At 41.0% G+C, this 16,833-nt stretch overlaps 4 protein-coding genes across 7 annotated transcripts in view; 3 read left to right on the forward strand and 1 right to left on the reverse strand.

Annotated features, from left to right (window-relative positions):
• The first annotated feature begins 95 nt into the window (after window positions 1–95).
• Window positions 96–3,134, forward strand: PIG-L (phosphatidylinositol glycan anchor biosynthesis class L). The gene is made up of 4 exons (XM_020957016.2): window positions 96–1,073; window positions 1,602–1,892; window positions 2,058–2,151; window positions 2,218–3,134. The coding sequence occupies exons 1-4, from the start codon at window positions 581–583 to the stop codon at window positions 2,393–2,395; spliced, it is 1,056 nt and encodes a 351-aa protein (XP_020812675.2). The 5' UTR covers window positions 96–580; the 3' UTR covers window positions 2,396–3,134.
• Window positions 3,135–3,249: 115 nt separating this feature from the next.
• On the reverse strand, window positions 3,250–7,679 carry LOC110187620 (uncharacterized). 4 transcript variants are annotated; one of them, XR_015271391.1, is made up of 5 exons: window positions 7,476–7,679; window positions 4,672–6,853; window positions 4,406–4,611; window positions 3,564–4,344; window positions 3,250–3,508 (listed from the first exon to the last, which is right to left on the reverse strand). XR_015271391.1 is itself a non-coding variant. In XM_086831685.1 (5 exons), the coding sequence occupies exons 1-5, from the start codon at window positions 7,509–7,511 to the stop codon at window positions 3,325–3,327; spliced, it is 3,384 nt and encodes a 1,127-aa protein (XP_086687811.1). In that variant the 5' UTR covers window positions 7,512–7,679; the 3' UTR covers window positions 3,250–3,324. The 4 variants fall into 4 exon arrangements, 2 of the variants coding, with proteins under 2 accessions (XP_086687811.1, XP_020812671.2); XM_086831685.1 differs by having other exon boundaries at window positions 4,406–4,606; XR_015271392.1 differs by lacking the exon at window positions 7,476–7,679 and having other exon boundaries at window positions 4,672–7,047.
• LOC110187622 (uncharacterized) lies at window positions 7,512–9,736 on the forward strand. The gene is made up of 2 exons (XM_020957017.2): window positions 7,512–8,172; window positions 8,813–9,736. The coding sequence occupies exons 1-2, from the start codon at window positions 8,116–8,118 to the stop codon at window positions 9,476–9,478; spliced, it is 723 nt and encodes a 240-aa protein (XP_020812676.2). The 5' UTR covers window positions 7,512–8,115; the 3' UTR covers window positions 9,479–9,736.
• A 442-nt stretch (window positions 9,737–10,178) lies between these two features.
• The window catches only part of Hs6st (heparan sulfate 6-O-sulfotransferase), an 84,418-nt gene continuing 77,763 nt past the window's right edge, over window positions 10,179–16,833 (forward strand). Inside the window, exons 1-2 of the mRNA XM_086831695.1 lie at window positions 10,179–10,569; window positions 12,206–12,586. Coding sequence (XP_086687821.1) covers window positions 12,401–12,586 — 186 coding nt within the window. The 5' untranslated portion in view covers window positions 10,179–10,569; window positions 12,206–12,400. The remainder of the gene's footprint in view (window positions 10,570–12,205; window positions 12,587–16,833) is intronic.

Consider the following 16,833-nt stretch of genomic DNA (forward strand, 5'->3'; position numbering starts at 1 on the left):
TACACGGATTTTATGAAAAAAAAACTTGTAAATTGCTATATTTGCTACATTAAGAATACCCCTATTGTTGTGTTCTTACCAAACAGCTGACTGCTAGAGACGTGCCGATATTCGCTCACGGCGTGCAATTCGCAAGCGAACGATGAATGGCAATATAGAGTTTATCAATTTATTCGAGTGCTAATTTGATAATTTCACCTGTGCTGGCGGCTGACGCACTCGACAAGGCTGTAAAAACCTGGGCGCAACAACAAGAATTCAAAACAGCGTGACTCACGCACATGCCACGCACCTGGTGCAGTTGCCCATCCCTAGCTGCTGCCCCCGAAAGACGAAAACACGTAAAGGAATAAAATGTATAGTTTTTAGCAGCAAAAGCGGTGCGCGGGCTCAAAACCAAAACGTTTTCAAGTATTAAACTACCAATTAAGCAACGATCCTCCTAGTGACATAGTCAAACTTTACGCCGCGCACCGTGATCGCCGCTTTTTATCGCCTTTCCGCCTGGCCACCGCTACATGTCCATTTTTGGTGAAGAATTTCTCGCCAAATTCTCACCCGCGGCCGGACGCAATGAGAGATGAGATTTAACTGGCTGAGCGAGTACGTGGCCAGCATCTCTAGCAGCATCGATCGAGAGTCCAGTCCCTGGCGGCAACTGCAGCAGCAGGTGCAGCAGCTCACCTTCACCCCGCAGGCCATATACTGCCGTATCAAGTCCACTTCCGCCGAAGCACTGGAGCACGTAGTGATCGCCTGTGTGGTGTACTTGCTAGTATGCCTGGGCCTCTACAAGCTCACCTTTTGGCTCTCCACGCCGCCGACTGGCGGGGCTCACAACAACAACAATGCTCCGCCCGGAACCGGAGACGAGCAGGAGTCTGGTGGACTGAAACAGGCACTGCAGTCCGGACTACGGCTGCGTAGCGTTCGGCTGCCAAAGACGACGCATATGGAGCGCGTCCTGCTGGTAACCGCCCATCCGGATGACGAGTGTATGTTCTTTGGGCCACTGATCTACTCGCTGACACAGCGTCAAGGCTGCCAGGTGTACATACTCTGCTTGTCCAACGGTGAGAACTAGTCATCAATGACATCATCCCCTGTCATCGTCGTAACCATTGATAGATATACATATAGAATCATTAACCGTTTACCCTTCTCAAAATCAGCTTCCAACCTTTATATAGTCCTACGATTTTTGTTTTGGCGCAATAACGGCCATTAATATAATCCCAATGATAACCAAACGAACATTATTGAACTGTCACGGATTTGGTTCGATGGAAAACATCGCCAATTAATGTATTTTTTGTTTTAGATTACCCAAACAAATGTATTTTTATTCTATAGCCGAAACTGTTGCACCACTACGGTTTTGGTTCAATTTTTTCAATGTCTATTAATAGATATTAAAAACCAGAACCAAAATTAATTTATATCCAAGAACCTATCATCGAAATGGTCTCAAAAACTGTCAGAGAAATTGTAGTTTGTTAGCTTTAGAGTTTTGCAATTACTTTAATTTACTATCTTTGTATCGTATCCTAAAGATTACGTTATATATTGTCCGATTAATCCAATACATTTTTCACGAACAGGCAACTACGAACATGCCGCCAAGCTGAGGCGTCAGGAATTGTGGCGCTCGTGCTCCAAGCTGGGTGTGCCCGAGTCCAACATTGTGCTGATGAATGCAACCAACCTGCCGGATGACCCGAATGTGGACTGGCGCCCGGATGTGGTGGCTAGCTTAATACTCCACGCCGTTGAAAGTCTCGACATCCAGGCGATATTCACGTTCGATCGCGATGGCGTCAGCTCGCATCCGAACCATTGCGCCGTGTACTACGCGGCCGCATCGCTGTGCTTGGCCAACCTTTTGCCCAAAGGTGAGGAGGCGAGAAGGCGTGCGAGTCACGCGGGCGGCGACGGGCAGCAAACAATGGGTGCATGTTAATTGGCGTGCCCATCGTTGCATTTGTCGCTATTTATAGCCCTAGATATTATAGTATAGAGCAATTTTTTATGTACATATCATCATCATCCCGTTGCAGATTGCGAGTTCTACACCTTGGACTCGATAAATGTGGTCAGAAAATATCTGTCCATTTTCGATCTTCTGTGCACGTGCTTTATGTCAACACATTGGTATGAAATGTGGCCCAAATCCCATTAGTTGGTTTTTTGAATAACAATCCTCGTGGTGTCTTTTAGGTGCATTCTGAACTGGAGGGAGGCGGCGATTGTGAGAAGTGCCATGAAGGAGCATCAGTCGCAGATGAAGTGGTTTCGCTGGCTCTACATCTACACGTCGCGCTACATGTTTATCAATTCAATGCGGCAGATAAATCTCTCAGATGTGGAGTTGGAAATGCAGATACACGACAATTAACAAATACGGAAGGATACAAAAGACAAACTACCTTCATGATCGGATGCAGAACGCGAAGTTTTTATTTTAGACTCTGACGATTCTACTAGTATACAACACGTATGTAGCTACTGTTGGCCAAATGATCGAAAGCAATTGGAATATATCAATATCCAAACCAAAACCAGGGAACAAAGAAAGAACCAGGCAGTAACCGCAACCGCAACCACAAAACAGTCCATTAATTAGTTTCACTCATACAAAATGGCATATCTTTAACTCTGCATATTTATTAGTTAGCTCTAATTATTATTTATACTCAGTCCAAGCAATGTTCCAAAGTATGCGATGTAGTCAAATGCTTTAAAATTAAAAGAGATGTATGCGTTATTATTCTAATTGTTAATGTTTTTTAATTTTCGTTCTGTGTACATTCATTCCCCCTTAGCATACACACAATACATACCTTTAGCGAGTTTCGATTTTGTGTTCTTGTAAAATTGTAAAATAGTTTGTTGTAAGCAGCGAAGTACAATAATTTTTATAAATATATATTTATATGTATAAATATATGAATGTATGTATACATAAACAAATATACTTATGAGCCGGAGAAAATAGAACATAGAATGCTGTTAAATATTTATTTATATTTCTATTATTTTAATGAGCGCACTTTTAAATTAATTGTTTTATGGGCCAAACGCAGAACTCTTAGTAAAATGCGAAGCGATTTTTGTTGCAATTGAAACTCTCAAAACTTGTTTTATTTTTATTCAAGGGAGAGTCCATTATGTCGAACAATAAAGGATGGGTCCAACCAATCATCCATTGTTTATAATGCTGTTTAGAATGTATTAAAAGAGCCAAGCGAATCTTGTTATTGCAACTCTTAAAACTATTTATTTTTTTCAGACAGCCATTTAGATATTACTATGTCACTAAGAATTTCAACAATCTTCGTCCATCGTCGTATTTTCTGCACAGTTAACAATGACTTTCCCCAGCCCCATATTCGACTCATGTTGCGCACACCGGAAGGCCTCGTCCGCCTCGCATAAGGGGAACGTGGCGGTGATGAACCTGATCATGGGCGCCTGACCCGATTCCATAAGTTGCAGGGCAGTAGGATACCTACGGGAGATAATTGATTTTCGGGTTATATACAATCATATTTTGGTGCATTTACATATTGGCGGATCGAAAACTAGGTATCAACCGGATATTCTTCATCAGAACGTCAAGTGCATTGAAGCTGGCACACTCCGAATCGCACTCTGATAGTACACATATACCACACGGCTGCAGAGCCATAACTGCCAGGTTCATTGACATGGCAGAAATGGAACAGTTGATCACGCAACTGGGCCAGGCCTGAAACTTGCTGTAGATGATCTCGAGTACCTCGCCGAAGATGCTATTGTGATCGAACTCAACAGTATCGAAGCCCAAGTCCTTGGCGATCATTTCGAGAGCTGGACCAATGCATCCAGCTATTGTTATCTTCTTGGCTCCCATTGCTTGGGCGCAAATTGCAGCTGCTGCTGCCGTTGGACAGGCTCCCAGAATAAGGACATTGCTAGTAGGTGTTATGTTCCCCTTGAAGCACGCCTGGCATCCCTGGGCTAAGGTTTGGGTTAGGGCTCCCTCCTCCATGCTTATTGACGGATGCAAACGGTGACACAAGTCAGCCGGATGCGTTTGAAAGGTACTCAGAAAGCCATTGTATACCAAACCGGCACACATGTTGTAAAGACCCTGTTTGCAAAAGTCGCAAATGCTGCAGGATAGTGCCGATTCGACAACCACACGATCGCCAACTTGCAGATGATGGACACTGCGGCCGACTTCTTCCACGTATCCCGTTGCATCGTGACCCAGAGACATAGCTTCTACGGCACGGTTGCCGCTTTCATAGACATGAATGTCTGAGCCCGAGATTGCCACTGAACCTGTTCGTATAAGGACATCTAAGGGGACAAAGGGAGTTATTATTAAATAAAATATGCTCCGATTCTACTGTGATCTCACCGAAATCTCTTGGACTGGGTTTACTCATTGGTACCAATTCAACTTTATATGGGTCCGAAATATGCAAAGCATATGCCTGGCTATTGGGGACGCGCTTGGGTGTATCCGAATGCGACGGAGACTGTTGGGTACAAGCCCGGGTGCTGAATGATCGTTGCTGCGATTGCAGCTGAACTGGAGCACCCTGGCCCAACAGCCTGTCTACTCTGCGTTGGGAAGTGGAGTCCTTAATGCTTCGTCGGCATTTATTTAAGATTTATACGCACCTTTTTTGTCCTTGTTACTGCGGTCACACTTCTTCTTGGGGAACTTGACCTTGGAGCACTTGCCGCTACAGGTCTTTAAGGGGCAGCTGTCAGCGTCATCTTTGAAGCAGTCGTCGCGAATACCCGTGCGCTCCTTGATATCCTTGCCCCTACTTGTAGGAAACTTGGTCTGCAATTTAGAGCACTTTCCGCTACCAGACTTCTTTTTTTTTGAATAGGTTCGACGCAGAATGGTCGAGTGTATGGTAAAGCGGGCAGGAGGACTAGCCTTGTGCACCATTCGTTGTTTGAGGTCAGATTCTGGGGCCTTTGGAACGGTGCCACGATAGTGACGACGCAGAAGTGTCGAGTGGACAAGGAAACGTGGACCCTTAGGACTTGAATGTGATCCAGTCTCTTTAAAAACCTGATTCAGTGCCGTGGATAGGTAGCGCTTGTTGGGTTTATGATGTGCGGCGAAAGTCGAAAACTTGCTGCCACTTTTGCCATCCTTCTTGAACTTGGCACAAGGGTCTTTCTTGCCGTTCTTGCCATTTTTGCCACCCTTCCCATTCTTTCCATTTTTTCCACCCTTGCCGTCTTTGCCATCTTTGCCACCCTTGCCGTCTTTGCCATCTTTGCCATCTTTGCCATCTTTGCCATCCTTGCCTCCTTCCTTGGCACATGGGTCCTTCTTGGCATCCTTGTCGTCCTTGGCACATGGATCCTTTTTCTCACAGGGGTCCTTGGCCGAAGCTATGATCTCCGTGGTACTTTCAGCTTTCTTAGGCGGCTTCTGCTTTTCGGCGGGTCGCTTGCAGGGATTCTCCTTGCAGGGATCATCAATTAGAGGACACTTGCCAGGACACTTCCGCTTCGGCTTTACAGGTGGATGCTTGCACCCATCCTTATCAGTCGGCACTGGCACTTCCAAAGGAAGCGCAAAATTCGCCTGAGGCTGATCAGCAATCTTCAGTTCGGCACTAGGCGCTAGGCTCATGGTGGTGTCATCCGCTTTTAACGTTAGATTGATGTCCTTGGAGAAGCCTTTATCCAAGGCTGTGCTGCACAGGTTGGCCGCCAACGCAGTGAGGCTATCGTTAAAGCCGGTCATCTGCTCGTCCGTCAAATTCAGCTTTTGGGCATCGAGCTCCACAAGTCCCGAAATCAAGCCATTGAACCTGAGCGGAACAGTTTGTTTTCCCTCTGTAGGCTTCTCCATTTCCACTTTGGTATGCATGCAAATCATGGGATCTTGGTTGCTAACAGCATTGGCGTCTTTGTTGGACAGGGCTTCGCGCAGGTTGGTCATGTCCATCTCGAATGAGAGCTCCATGGAGGAGACGGCCATACAGTTGAGGCGATCACTTAGGTCCTGTGGAACATCCACTTGAACCTCATCAATGGCATCGCCCCCCTGAATAGCTGCTTGAAGGTCGGTTTCCATGGTCGAGGCAGGGCTAGATGGTTCCGGATTGGGCTGAGCCACGGCCGATATAGTTTTGGTGGTCTTCAGCGGCGGGGTGGCAGTTGCTGGAGTGGCATTAGTCAAGGTATCAATTAGGAAGCTAACCGCCTCCTGGCGCTGCAATGGCGTGTCGGTCTGAAGGGGCAGATCGACCGCTGGAGTGGCCACGGCATCGGCTGTGGCATCGGGTGTGGCAAAGTCCTCCCAGACTGCATTATCTTCGGCGGTAGCCTCCGGTTTTGCTTCTTGTTCCTTCTTCGCTTCAACCTCCTGAAAGGCCTCATTCAAGGCATTGTAGTCGTCGACCATACTGCTGGAAAAGGCCTCGATATGGTGCGCGTACATGCGCAGTTGGTTAATGGCCTCAAGCGTCTCCTTCAGGGCGTTGGCATCCATGCCAGCCAAGTTTAAAGGAACAATCACGATCTTAAGGTCCTTCTCGCCACCAGCTTCTGGTGTGATTAATCCAATGGGCAGGATCTGAGCAGTAGTGTTGGGTGCACCAGTAAAGCTAATCCGCTTCCGCAGCATGTCCACATTTTCGGTGATGTTAAAGACATTGGAGGTCGTCTGCGAGTACCTCTGTACCCGAATTTGACCGGAACTCGTCGATATTGTAATCTTTGTCGTCTGGCAACCGGGGGAAGTGGAGCTGGCTAGCTCGAAAAGCTTGTTGGCACCGAGCACACTACGCGGACGGAAATGCGGAGCATGGTAGCTGAAACAACGTGATATCTGCAAAAGACGCGGTTCCATGCGGTAAGTTAGCAAGCAGCCAAGAATACCACGCATTTTTTGCTATTTTCAACTTAAAATTTTGTTTGAATAAAAATGTTAGAATTTCACTTTTGAATAGAAAAGAAAATTAAAAAAAAAAAATAGATGCGTGTTAAGTCTGGAGCGCACTGGAAGAGAATAAATTGGAAACCAACTGACAGGCCAAATATTAGAACGCAAGGCCTACTGACTATATTTTGCTAATAAATGTACATCTTTTCTCTACTAATTTAGTACTTTGATGTGTTTATATAATCGCATATACAGGTTACAAAATTAAAAAAATATAACTGCACTATTGAATATATCCGTCTGTACATCGTATTATCCTCTGGCGTTAAGTTTTTCAACGAATACGTTTACAAATTACGAGATTAACTTGTCCCTGAGTCGGAAAAATCAATTCTTAGGCATGTTATCTTTGATTCAGATAAAATCAGCTAACTGCTAAGATCTTCAGCGTTATCAAGGGCCCTTGGCACACCGAAATACAGTTCTAACATTTTATAGAAATTCTTTTTCTTTGTGCATTTCTTTTCTTACAACGCACAGACCCCGAATACGCCATGTCAATACTTACCTGAACAAAACGCGGAATTCTACCAAATAATTTCATAATTTATTAATATACTTGTAGCTTGATCGAACAATTAAAATTTAGAAATTTGGAATTTAGGTCCAGAAATTAAGTTTAAAAAACACAAAAACAGAAAACTGTCTGATAGCTGCAAGCTATAGTTTTAGACTGAATAACATTATTATGCGATGCTCCAAACTCAAATCTGCCGGGCCACTGAGATCTACAAAATTTGCTTTATGTTTTACCTCTTTTATTATTTTTGTAGTCTATAAGTGTATCCATTGATCGCCTATTTCCTTTCCAAAATTCATGCCGGTCTCAGCTCTCTCCAGAGAATGATATGATGTATGGGATACCTCTTAAGCCCAAGAGAACCTACTATTTGAGGGGCCTCTAAATGCATATTGAATTAAATTTGGATACTACAATTGCTTGTACATTATATGCATATTAATTGATTATCGGCCGACCCATTGCCTTCAGCTAAGCTCTAGCTTCGCCCACCTAAGTATTGGTTGTTCACCCAATCAAGTTTAGTTTAATTTTTGCTTTTGCTGGCAGCGGTTTCGGTTTCAGTTTCAGTTTCGGTTTCAATTTCGATTTCTAGCCAAGTGCTAGAGTTTTGGATATCTCATTGACAATGTTGCGGTTGTCCAATTCCTCATATAGTTCCCTATGTATTATTGTGTTTTTGAATGTAAGCTTTATACTTGACATTTTAATTGATCGGTATCTTTGTTTATGTGAGACTAAAACTTAGTTACTTGGCAGTTTTGATAAAATTGTATCAGGTTTTTAGTTAGGGATATTTTTAGTATAGTTTTCTAGTGGTTTGATTTTATTTATAAAGAAATATAACAACTAATAAATGAAAATTAAGCAACCCACAAGATTTTTAATATTACTTCAAATTTACTAAAAAAATAATAACTAGGGTCTAAGGAGAGTCGATTTAGCCAGTTCAGTGGCTACATCAAGTGGGTCAGTAAAATCCAATTGTGGCCCAAAATTATGTGTTTTGTGAGGTTTCAGTTAGCAAAGCCCATAACTTAATGCACCTTTCCTACTTATTTTCGACCTATTACAATGACGACACTCCTATAATCATAGTTCCAAAATTTCATCTCTGATTTGTAGTACTCTCATAACTGATAGAAAAATTTCAAGGTCCAGCGACGCGTGTACGTTAGGATTTGAATATAGAAAGCCTCATTATCAGTCTTTTTAATATTCAATTACGTACATGTTGAAGACGGTCATTAAGTGCCAATTAAATATTCCATTTCTCCCTATATATCTACGTATATCTCTACCTATATCTACGTCTATATTCATAGTTTGTGTGGCTTTTGCTGCTGACGACAACGACGACATTTGCCAAGCCAACTGACCCCAATGATTCCAATCCTGGGATGAAACATGTTACTGTCTTGGTGAAGCCAATGAATAAGCCCCGTGAGGAGTTCGATTTCGAGCGGAATGAGAAGGAGGCCATCAATTCGGCTCACTTGCAGCAGTTATTTGGAAGTTTGCTTCAGCTGCCAGGGTCGGGAAACTCCAGTCTTCAGGTCACCATCGATACGGATGACGAGTCGGTCAGTGAACGTATCACGCTGGACGATGACATGGAGGCCACTGGTGAGCAGCATGAGCAGCAGCATCGCATCAAGCTGGCCATTCCCGTTCTGGAGCCGGTCAAGCATCTTATCAATACGGTGGGCGGTGGCGGAGTGAACGATTCCCATGTGAAGAGCAACACCCACCGCCTGATCGGACACCATGGCGTGCACGAGCCGCATCATTCCGGCGGAAATATCAGCTCTCCAGCCATCGAAACAGAGGAGGATCGGGAAACGGCCATCGACAGTACTGGGTTCGATGTGCTGGAGACGCTGGGAACGGCGGGAACGGTGCTCTGGGGCATCCTGCAGAATCTCCGGAAGCTTTTTGCGGCCAGTGCTGGGAATGCCAGTTCGGCATCCTCGGGCGGCGGAGGCAATTAGGCAGCATTTTGGAGAGCCTGTGTTCTGTGATTAATATTAGACTTATGTTAAATGGGATTTATAACACATTGATACATACTAATAAAATAAACGAATGTCTAAAATAATTGTATTTATCTAAAGTTTATACTCAGCATTAGCAAAAAGTTAAAGTTTTCAAATTTATAATCGCAAAACAATATTACATATGTATGTATGAGCGTTAACTTAAAACTACTAATATAGAAATACCTTAAAAATAAATCTAAACTTTAACTACATTTTTTGTATTACTGAGAAGGTAAATATTCTTCAGCGCATTTGAAATCTCGAAACAAAGGCCAAAATGCCATTTCTTGTGTAGCATTTTAATTGAAAATATGAATTATATTAATATCTTTTTAAAGGTAACAATTTCTTTAACACCTGTTTGAATTTAAACTACAACGAGCTTTTGCCGCTAATGATGAAGTTGCCAGACCGGCGTACAGGCCACAGAGAGTAACGAGTTCTTCTTTTGCTGTTAATATCCGATTTAACTAGTTCTTGTTGGGCGGCATGGATAATGAGCTACACACAATTTGTGTAATTACATTCACGCTTCCTTTTGAGATTGTAAAAATATAAATTAAAAATGCCGTGTTTAATTCGTCGTGACAGCAATCGATTCACGATACCGATATACAGTGACGTTGCCAGAAAGTTGCCGCAACCTGGCAGCACAGTCAGCTGTTTGGCACTTGCACAGTTCCGTTTTGTTCAGTTCATTCGCCGAACTCCCAAATAACGGACGTTTTGTCTGCTGCTCCGCCTCAGAAAAAATCGTGAAAAACAGACGCAAAAAGCTAAAAACGTTGCAAATTACTAAACAATAGTCAGTGAATAGTGTTAAGTGCGCGAAAGAGCGTTGTGAAACGAGTTCCAAACAGTCAAAAGTGCGAATCGCGGGTTTTTTTGGCACAGAATGTGTGGCACAAAGCAGAAGGCGCGCTAAGCGAGCGTGCGAACGCCAAAAAGCAAAAAAATGTAAATAAGTAATCGTGTGCCGCTGCGATAATTGTGGAAAGTCAACAAAACACACTGGTGGCTAGTGAAAAGTGTGTGAAACGCAGGTAAATTTGGCAAATTAGCATTTGGCCATCAAACTGGCCAGCAGAACAGCTGTTGGCGCTGCGTCTCGCTCTGTCTGCTTTCCGTCTCCCATACTCTCTCTTCTCCTTGTGCCTCCCGCGCTCTTTCGTTCTCGCTTCCTCTCTTTTTGTGTTTTTGCTGTTCCTCTTTGTGTGTGTTGCAATGTTGATAAATAGCTTGCTTGCTTCTATAATTATTCTTATTACACTGACGTCACAGCACCGTAGATACCAATAATTGATGTAGCTTATGCAAAGTACAGTAAAGCATCGCAAAAAATAAGCAAAGAGCCATGTGTCCGCAGCATGCCCGTTCACTTGTCGTTTGTTATTGTTGCCTGGCAACATGTTTCGCCACATCTGTCGCCATTCTTTGCACTTTCTCGTTCTCCCCTTTCTGTTGTTTTTTTCTGTTTCGCCATGTTGCCAAGAAGCAACTCCATTACAACAATTTGTTTACAACAATTGCAATTGAGCCAAAAGGCAACGCTCGCAAAATTAACGCGCCTACATGAAAACTTTAAGAAAAGGCTGATAATTTGACAAGCCGACGGTGTGACGCTCTTGTTTTCTTGCTATTTACAGTAATTTAAATTAAATAAAACGTTCCAAATAATCAAAATATTACTAGAATAATCTATCAAAAATAAAAGAATAAAGATATCAGAAAAAATTTAAATCTTGCTATGTCCATACCGGCGTCCAGGTCCATCTATGCATATTAGTTGCTACTCTTAAATATATAAATCCCTTCTTCTTTGAACTATAAAATCAGCTAAGATTTCCTATACTCTTTGTAAGAGTATAAATCAGTTTAGGCGTCGGACTGACTAACGATTGCCGGCCACCATTGGGTGTTTATTTATTGAAATACACTTCCTTAGTCTGTGGGTAGAACCGCTGCAAAGTCAGGTGCTACACCTTAAACTACCCACGTGAGATATCTCTATTTACTTTCGTTAAACTGATAAAAACGCAATATCACCAGTAGATTTCGCTCATTTCTAATCACTATATGGTTTTAGCGTTTTCGCACTAGGTATAGATATGATAGATATGGTATCCCTGTGCTTCTAAACCTTATAATGAGTTTCATTGAATAGGTACCAAGTTCATAATCTGTACATCTATCCTGCTCCGTCATCATTTTCTGATTTATGTGATTTATCTTCAGACTTTATTTGTGCCGATCGCATAAATTTTTAGCTGTCTATTTCCAGATATCCCACACAAGTAAAGATAAGTTTTATTGCTCTAATGGAAATTTTACGCTTTGCTTATAAATTTTCCAATTAAAATAGCGTCAGATTTACATATAAATGAATTACAATTATAATTAGTACAAAATACGGCATAGTATATATAAAGTAAATTGGAATTACTTTTTAATTGTAAAATTCTTATCATTCAAGCCTTTTACTAAACTTTCTTGATTTATTTGTGTTTGGTTTTAAAAGTTGTCACTCGCTGGTTGAGTGAGTTGGCTGATAATGGGTAGACAATTTGATAGACCCCCTTATCTGACCAGGTCAAGTGGATTTTTTCGAGCTTTTCGTTGGAAAGAGTTTCACTAATGAAATTATTTAACAACTTTTTATTTATTTCTGCCCATTTGCAGCTACAGGAAAATAGAAGACACAAGGCAATGATGGGTATTAACATATCTAGAATTCTTATCGGGCAGCGGCAGAAATATGATTGAGTTGGCTTGGCCATCGATGCAATTCACCCAGTTCCGGTTCTATTGGATTCGGATGGGCCTCTCCCTGATGATCTAGTGCGGTTATTTAGAGGATCGGAGGGGGAATGGAACATGCCCGTGGATATGCATAAGAACGTATCTGTCCAAGTCGATAGTGATTTTGCCTTATTGCTACCCAGTGGAGTTTATGAAATCAAGAAAATGGAACCACGCTCCAAAATACGAACAATTATTGTGTTTTGTCTCTTCCTGGCCATCGCCGGCATCATCGGATTCGGATACTTTTGTCAAGATCAGGTAAGTCACCCCCACGAAACTCCTAATTAATTCTCATTGCGTTAAACATAAATTACTTTTCTCTGTCGGTTTAGGCCCCCTTGGCGCCAATGCAAATTAGGCACCCATGGCAAAATGCTTTAATAATTTATATTTATATAAATTGGCGTTCATTCCTTTTTATTTTGGAGGCATGTCCACAGGCGAAACTCGTTTTTGCACTGCGCATCCATAAATTTATTGGTATGCATATATTCGTTTATTAATATGCGTCGTCGGAATGTTTCCCAGCGGCTTACAGAGGGCTCTATAATATATAGATATCCGTCTGACTGTTTATCTATTTTGGTGAGCTTTAATTAGACAAAAAACAAAATGTTTTGTTTACAACCTTTCGCTTGGCGCCTTTAGAACACGAAGAACTCTGAAATCGTATACACAAAGGTGCTAAAGAAATTTGCCCTCAATTGGATTCTCGTCCAGCAGGGGAGCCTTCAGTATTGGGAAATCTGAAATATAATATAAAGTTGTGTACAGAATCCATCTGTTGATACAGTTTCTCTACTCATAATGCCCCCACCACCACATAAATCTTTGGCACGCTTCTAATTGAAATTTGTTTAATAGAATGAAGTAATAAGACTGGCTCCCCGCTCTTCCAATAAATGATTTAATAGCCGAGGTGTAAAGTGCATTCATTGTCGGCCATAAAACCAAACCGAGAGATGACAATGGAGGCAAAATAGCGCATTAAATTCCACCCCGGAGACCCATAAACTCAAACAAGGCGGTGGTATTAACTCAAGCGGTATATATGTATATATAGATATGTAGATTTAACAATTAATCCAGCCTGTGCCCGTGTCAGTCATCTCTAATATTAGCCACGATAAATTCGTAAGAGAAGGTCGTAAATTTCTGCATGCAATCTTTGGTCGGTGCCATCAAACAGCAAACCAAACGTATTAGGCAGCCGGAAAAATTCTCCTCCTATATACATATATCTCTCTGTATTTGATGGGTTGTATGTCTGTAGCTGTTGAGATATGTTTCAATTTAATTTTTTGGCAGTCTTTAATTAAACAAAAAAACGAATTCGATGAGCCTCCAAAGAGTGAGTGAAATCATTGTGGGCGTGACTTTTAGAATGAGTTCAATGTCAAATGGGGGCTGTGTTTTTGATATAGATACATGATACATATATTTATTTTATGGCTGCCATTACCTTGGACAATTGGCAAACTGTGTGCAAGAGCAATTGGAAAATATATATGAGTATACATTTTCCAAATTAAAATGGCGAGCAAAACGACATTAATTGAGCACAGCCAGCTCTGCCTCTCCCCTATGCACGCGATCTTGCCAGACATTGTGACGAGGGTTCTGTGTTCTGTGCGTGCGTTGGAAAATTCGCCTCTTTTTTAAAAATAGCTTAATTAGCTGTACGCGCATGGGGGAAAAGCATGCTCAAAGGAAAACTGTGTGGCGAAAACCAAACATGAAAACAAGACTCATGCACTGCCACTGCTGCCTGTCCAATAGTAGGAAATAGACAATATATTCTTTTATATTGGATGTGAGGACGCAGATTTGTATTCTTAATGGGTCATGGCCAGGGAGCAATTAAAACATAAATTACTTTGACTTTCCTTATCAAAGGAACCTTATTTATTCTCACTGTACTTGAACCCTGCTGAGGTCTTGGTTTTGTTTAATTACAAGTCATTTGAACTTTCCATTTGAGAAAATGTTGGTTTAAAATATGGTTTGTTTTTAGATTAGACGAGAAACTGTATTGATTTAAAATTAATCAAATAGATTCTCTTTAAGACAGACCTTCTTATCTATAAGTTCTTATTATAATACATTTTACCTATATTTTATTTAAAGCTGCTTTTATTGAAAGCCAAATATAAAGATCTCTTTCAATTTTAAATAATGCTTATATATATCAAAACTCTTTCTGTTGAATTATAAAATTTTAAATATTGTCACTATTTTCTGAGATGGTCTTAAATGTGTAAGCAGGCCCAGTTTAGCCATAAATAAAATCGTTGACTTTTACTCTGAATATTAAATGCCTCAACTTCTCGTGGCTACTCTTGTTTTAATTTTCTGCGTGTTTTCTAATTTGATTTTATTTATTTCAATGTATGCAAATCCCAAATCTCTGAATATTTATTCAGACTTGATAAAAAGTCATTAATTAAATGCCGATATGTGAGAGTGGCGGCTCAAGCCGTTCGAGTTTGTTTGGTCTGTAAATTATTTGTGGTAAGAGGATTGTGGATTGTGTGTGATTGTTATGACGTCGGAGCTGTAATTGTTTACTTAAAATATTCGAAACTGGTCCAGAGTTCAATTACAGGTGTGTTTTTGTGTTTGTAATATTTTCTTCTTCTCGGCGGCACTCCGGTTTGCCTCAATGAATAAACAAGGCAAGGCACAATGTTTATTATTTTTGAGCGCCTGCATTTTCCCCGTTCATATTTTGTTGCAGTTGCTCGACCAAATTCACAAAGCGAAGCTAATGAAATGAAAACTATTTATGACTTTTTCGGTGTTGTGTCTGTGTGCGGCTATTGTTTTTCCGAAATTTACACACGCGCCCGCAATCCACAATGAAAATGTTTTGTTTTTAGTTTTTATGGTCGGTTTCCCCATACTATTGCTACGTTTTTTTTGTTTTATTAAACTTCTCTTTTTGTGGTCTAAATATTCCAAATTACAGGGGAAACAACGAACAATATATAGGAGATTCCTGTATTTATAACATTTTTTATGTCTCTATTAAAACTGCAAAACACTTGTCGTTACCACCGGCTTCTAGATCGTGCCAAAACTGTGGCTCTCGGAGTCATAAAAAGTTTGACTCCATTCAATATATTTGTATACTTGTTCTCTCTTTTTTGGTTAAAGCATTTTATTAGCAAAGATTTTTTGTTTGTTAAGCCTGCATTTTATTGCCGCCTGTTTTTATGGCAACGTTAATCAATTTAATTGAGTGTGGGATTTATAGATTTCTACAGATTTTTATTGGGAATTTCGTGGAGCATTTCCTTGGATTTGTCATCTTGAATTTCCAAAGATTTATATACCCATGTTCTGGAGAAACGGAGGCCCTGCTGTGACTTAAATGTCTCAATTACCTTTAACACATCAATTATGAATAGATTTTGTTGTATTACGTGACTTAATACTATCTTTCCATGAAATTTATGCCTGACTTTGTGTGTGGGTTCCACAGATACAAGTTGCCTTAAAAGACTTCCCAGAGAGTGCCCTTAATTGTTTTGGTTGTGCGATCACGATAAGTTCCAAAGCCGCTTTTACTATACATATGTATCTTTCTTTCTGTTTATTTTTAAGAACTTTGGCATAATCAATTAGCATTAATATGCCTGTCATGTGACGTCTTCATTACGTCCAGTCAAAGACCGGTAGCGAGTAGGGGAACAAAAAAAAAAAGGCCCAGAACTGTGGCAGTGGCAAGCAAAAACCGCAAAACACATAAAGTCCAGACCAATTAAACTATCAGCAATCTGAAATATGTATGGAACAGGAATAAAGGAATTCAGCACCGCACATGCTGCAAAAAAAGCCGGAGCAGCAGGTCATAACTCAAACCGCACATGTCATAAAGACCATCGAAGGGGAGGAGTATCTCAAACCGGGGAAGTGTGTCAGGCGGCACACTTTAATGTGGTCTTTCTCTCCCTCTCTCTGTCTAAGGCACATGAGTTTCCAGACTCCCAAACAGGCAAAAAACAAAAGATCGCCAGGGCATATTATTCACGCCTGTTTGGAGTTAATTCGTGCGCAAAAGATCAAAAAAATTACCTGACTGAAAATCAGATGCTCAGGTATCGGTTCTCGATTGGCAAAAAAAAAGGATGCATCAGCTCGAATATCGGAGACCCCACGACAAATTAGCCAACAGCAACAATAATGAAAGGCCAAAAAATAAAACCCGTTGACTGGTTTAGCTTTTCCTTGTGATAAAAGTTTTTTGATAGCCCAAGTCTCTCCCAATTTCTCTCTCCCTTCTTATTCGGCTATGCTCTGAGAAGAAACTGGTTTTGTTTTTGTCTCACAAAATTATATATTCTAGAGTGTTGCGGGTATAGAGTCTTTAAAGAAAGTCGAGTATTTGTCTAAAAATTATAAAAGTATTAAGAAAATATAATAAAAATTACTAAGTATCTTAAAAACAAGTTTTATATTTTCTTTGCATTTTTGTACATAAAATCATAAATAAATGAGTTAAA

Source organism: Drosophila serrata, unplaced genomic scaffold (assembly GCF_035046125.1).
Source record: "Drosophila serrata isolate PLE 108 unplaced genomic scaffold, ASM3504612v1 contig_241, whole genome shotgun sequence".
Classification (NCBI taxonomy): domain Eukaryota; kingdom Metazoa; phylum Arthropoda; class Insecta; order Diptera; family Drosophilidae; genus Drosophila; species Drosophila serrata.

Bases quoted from the DNA above. Each gene is read 5' to 3' on its own strand.
- PIG-L (XM_020957016.2), top strand. From the start codon at position 581: ATGAGATTTAACTGGCTGAGCGAGTACGTGGCCAGCATCTCTAGCAGC. The intron at 1,074-1,601 runs GTGAGAACTAGT...TTTCACGAACAG, and splicing joins CATACTCTGCTTGTCCAACG to GCAACTACGAACATGCCGCC. The intron at 1,893-2,057 runs GTGAGGAGGCGA...ATCCCGTTGCAG, and splicing joins GGCCAACCTTTTGCCCAAAG to ATTGCGAGTTCTACACCTTG.
- LOC110187620 (XM_020957012.2), bottom strand. From the start codon at position 6,910: ATGCGTGGTATTCTTGGCTGCTTGCTAACTTACCGCATGGAACCGCGT. The intron at 4,345-4,405 runs GTGAGATCACAG...TTGTCCCCTTAG, and splicing joins ACCCAGTCCAAGAGATTTCG to ATGTCCTTATACGAACAGGT. The intron at 3,509-3,563 runs GTAAATGCACCA...TATCTCCCGTAG, and splicing joins AGTTTTCGATCCGCCAATAT to GTATCCTACTGCCCTGCAAC.
- LOC110187622 (XM_020957017.2), top strand. From the start codon at position 8,116: ATGTTGCGGTTGTCCAATTCCTCATATAGTTCCCTATGTATTATTGTG. The intron at 8,173-8,812 runs GTAAGCTTTATA...CTATATTCATAG, and splicing joins GTATTATTGTGTTTTTGAAT to TTTGTGTGGCTTTTGCTGCT.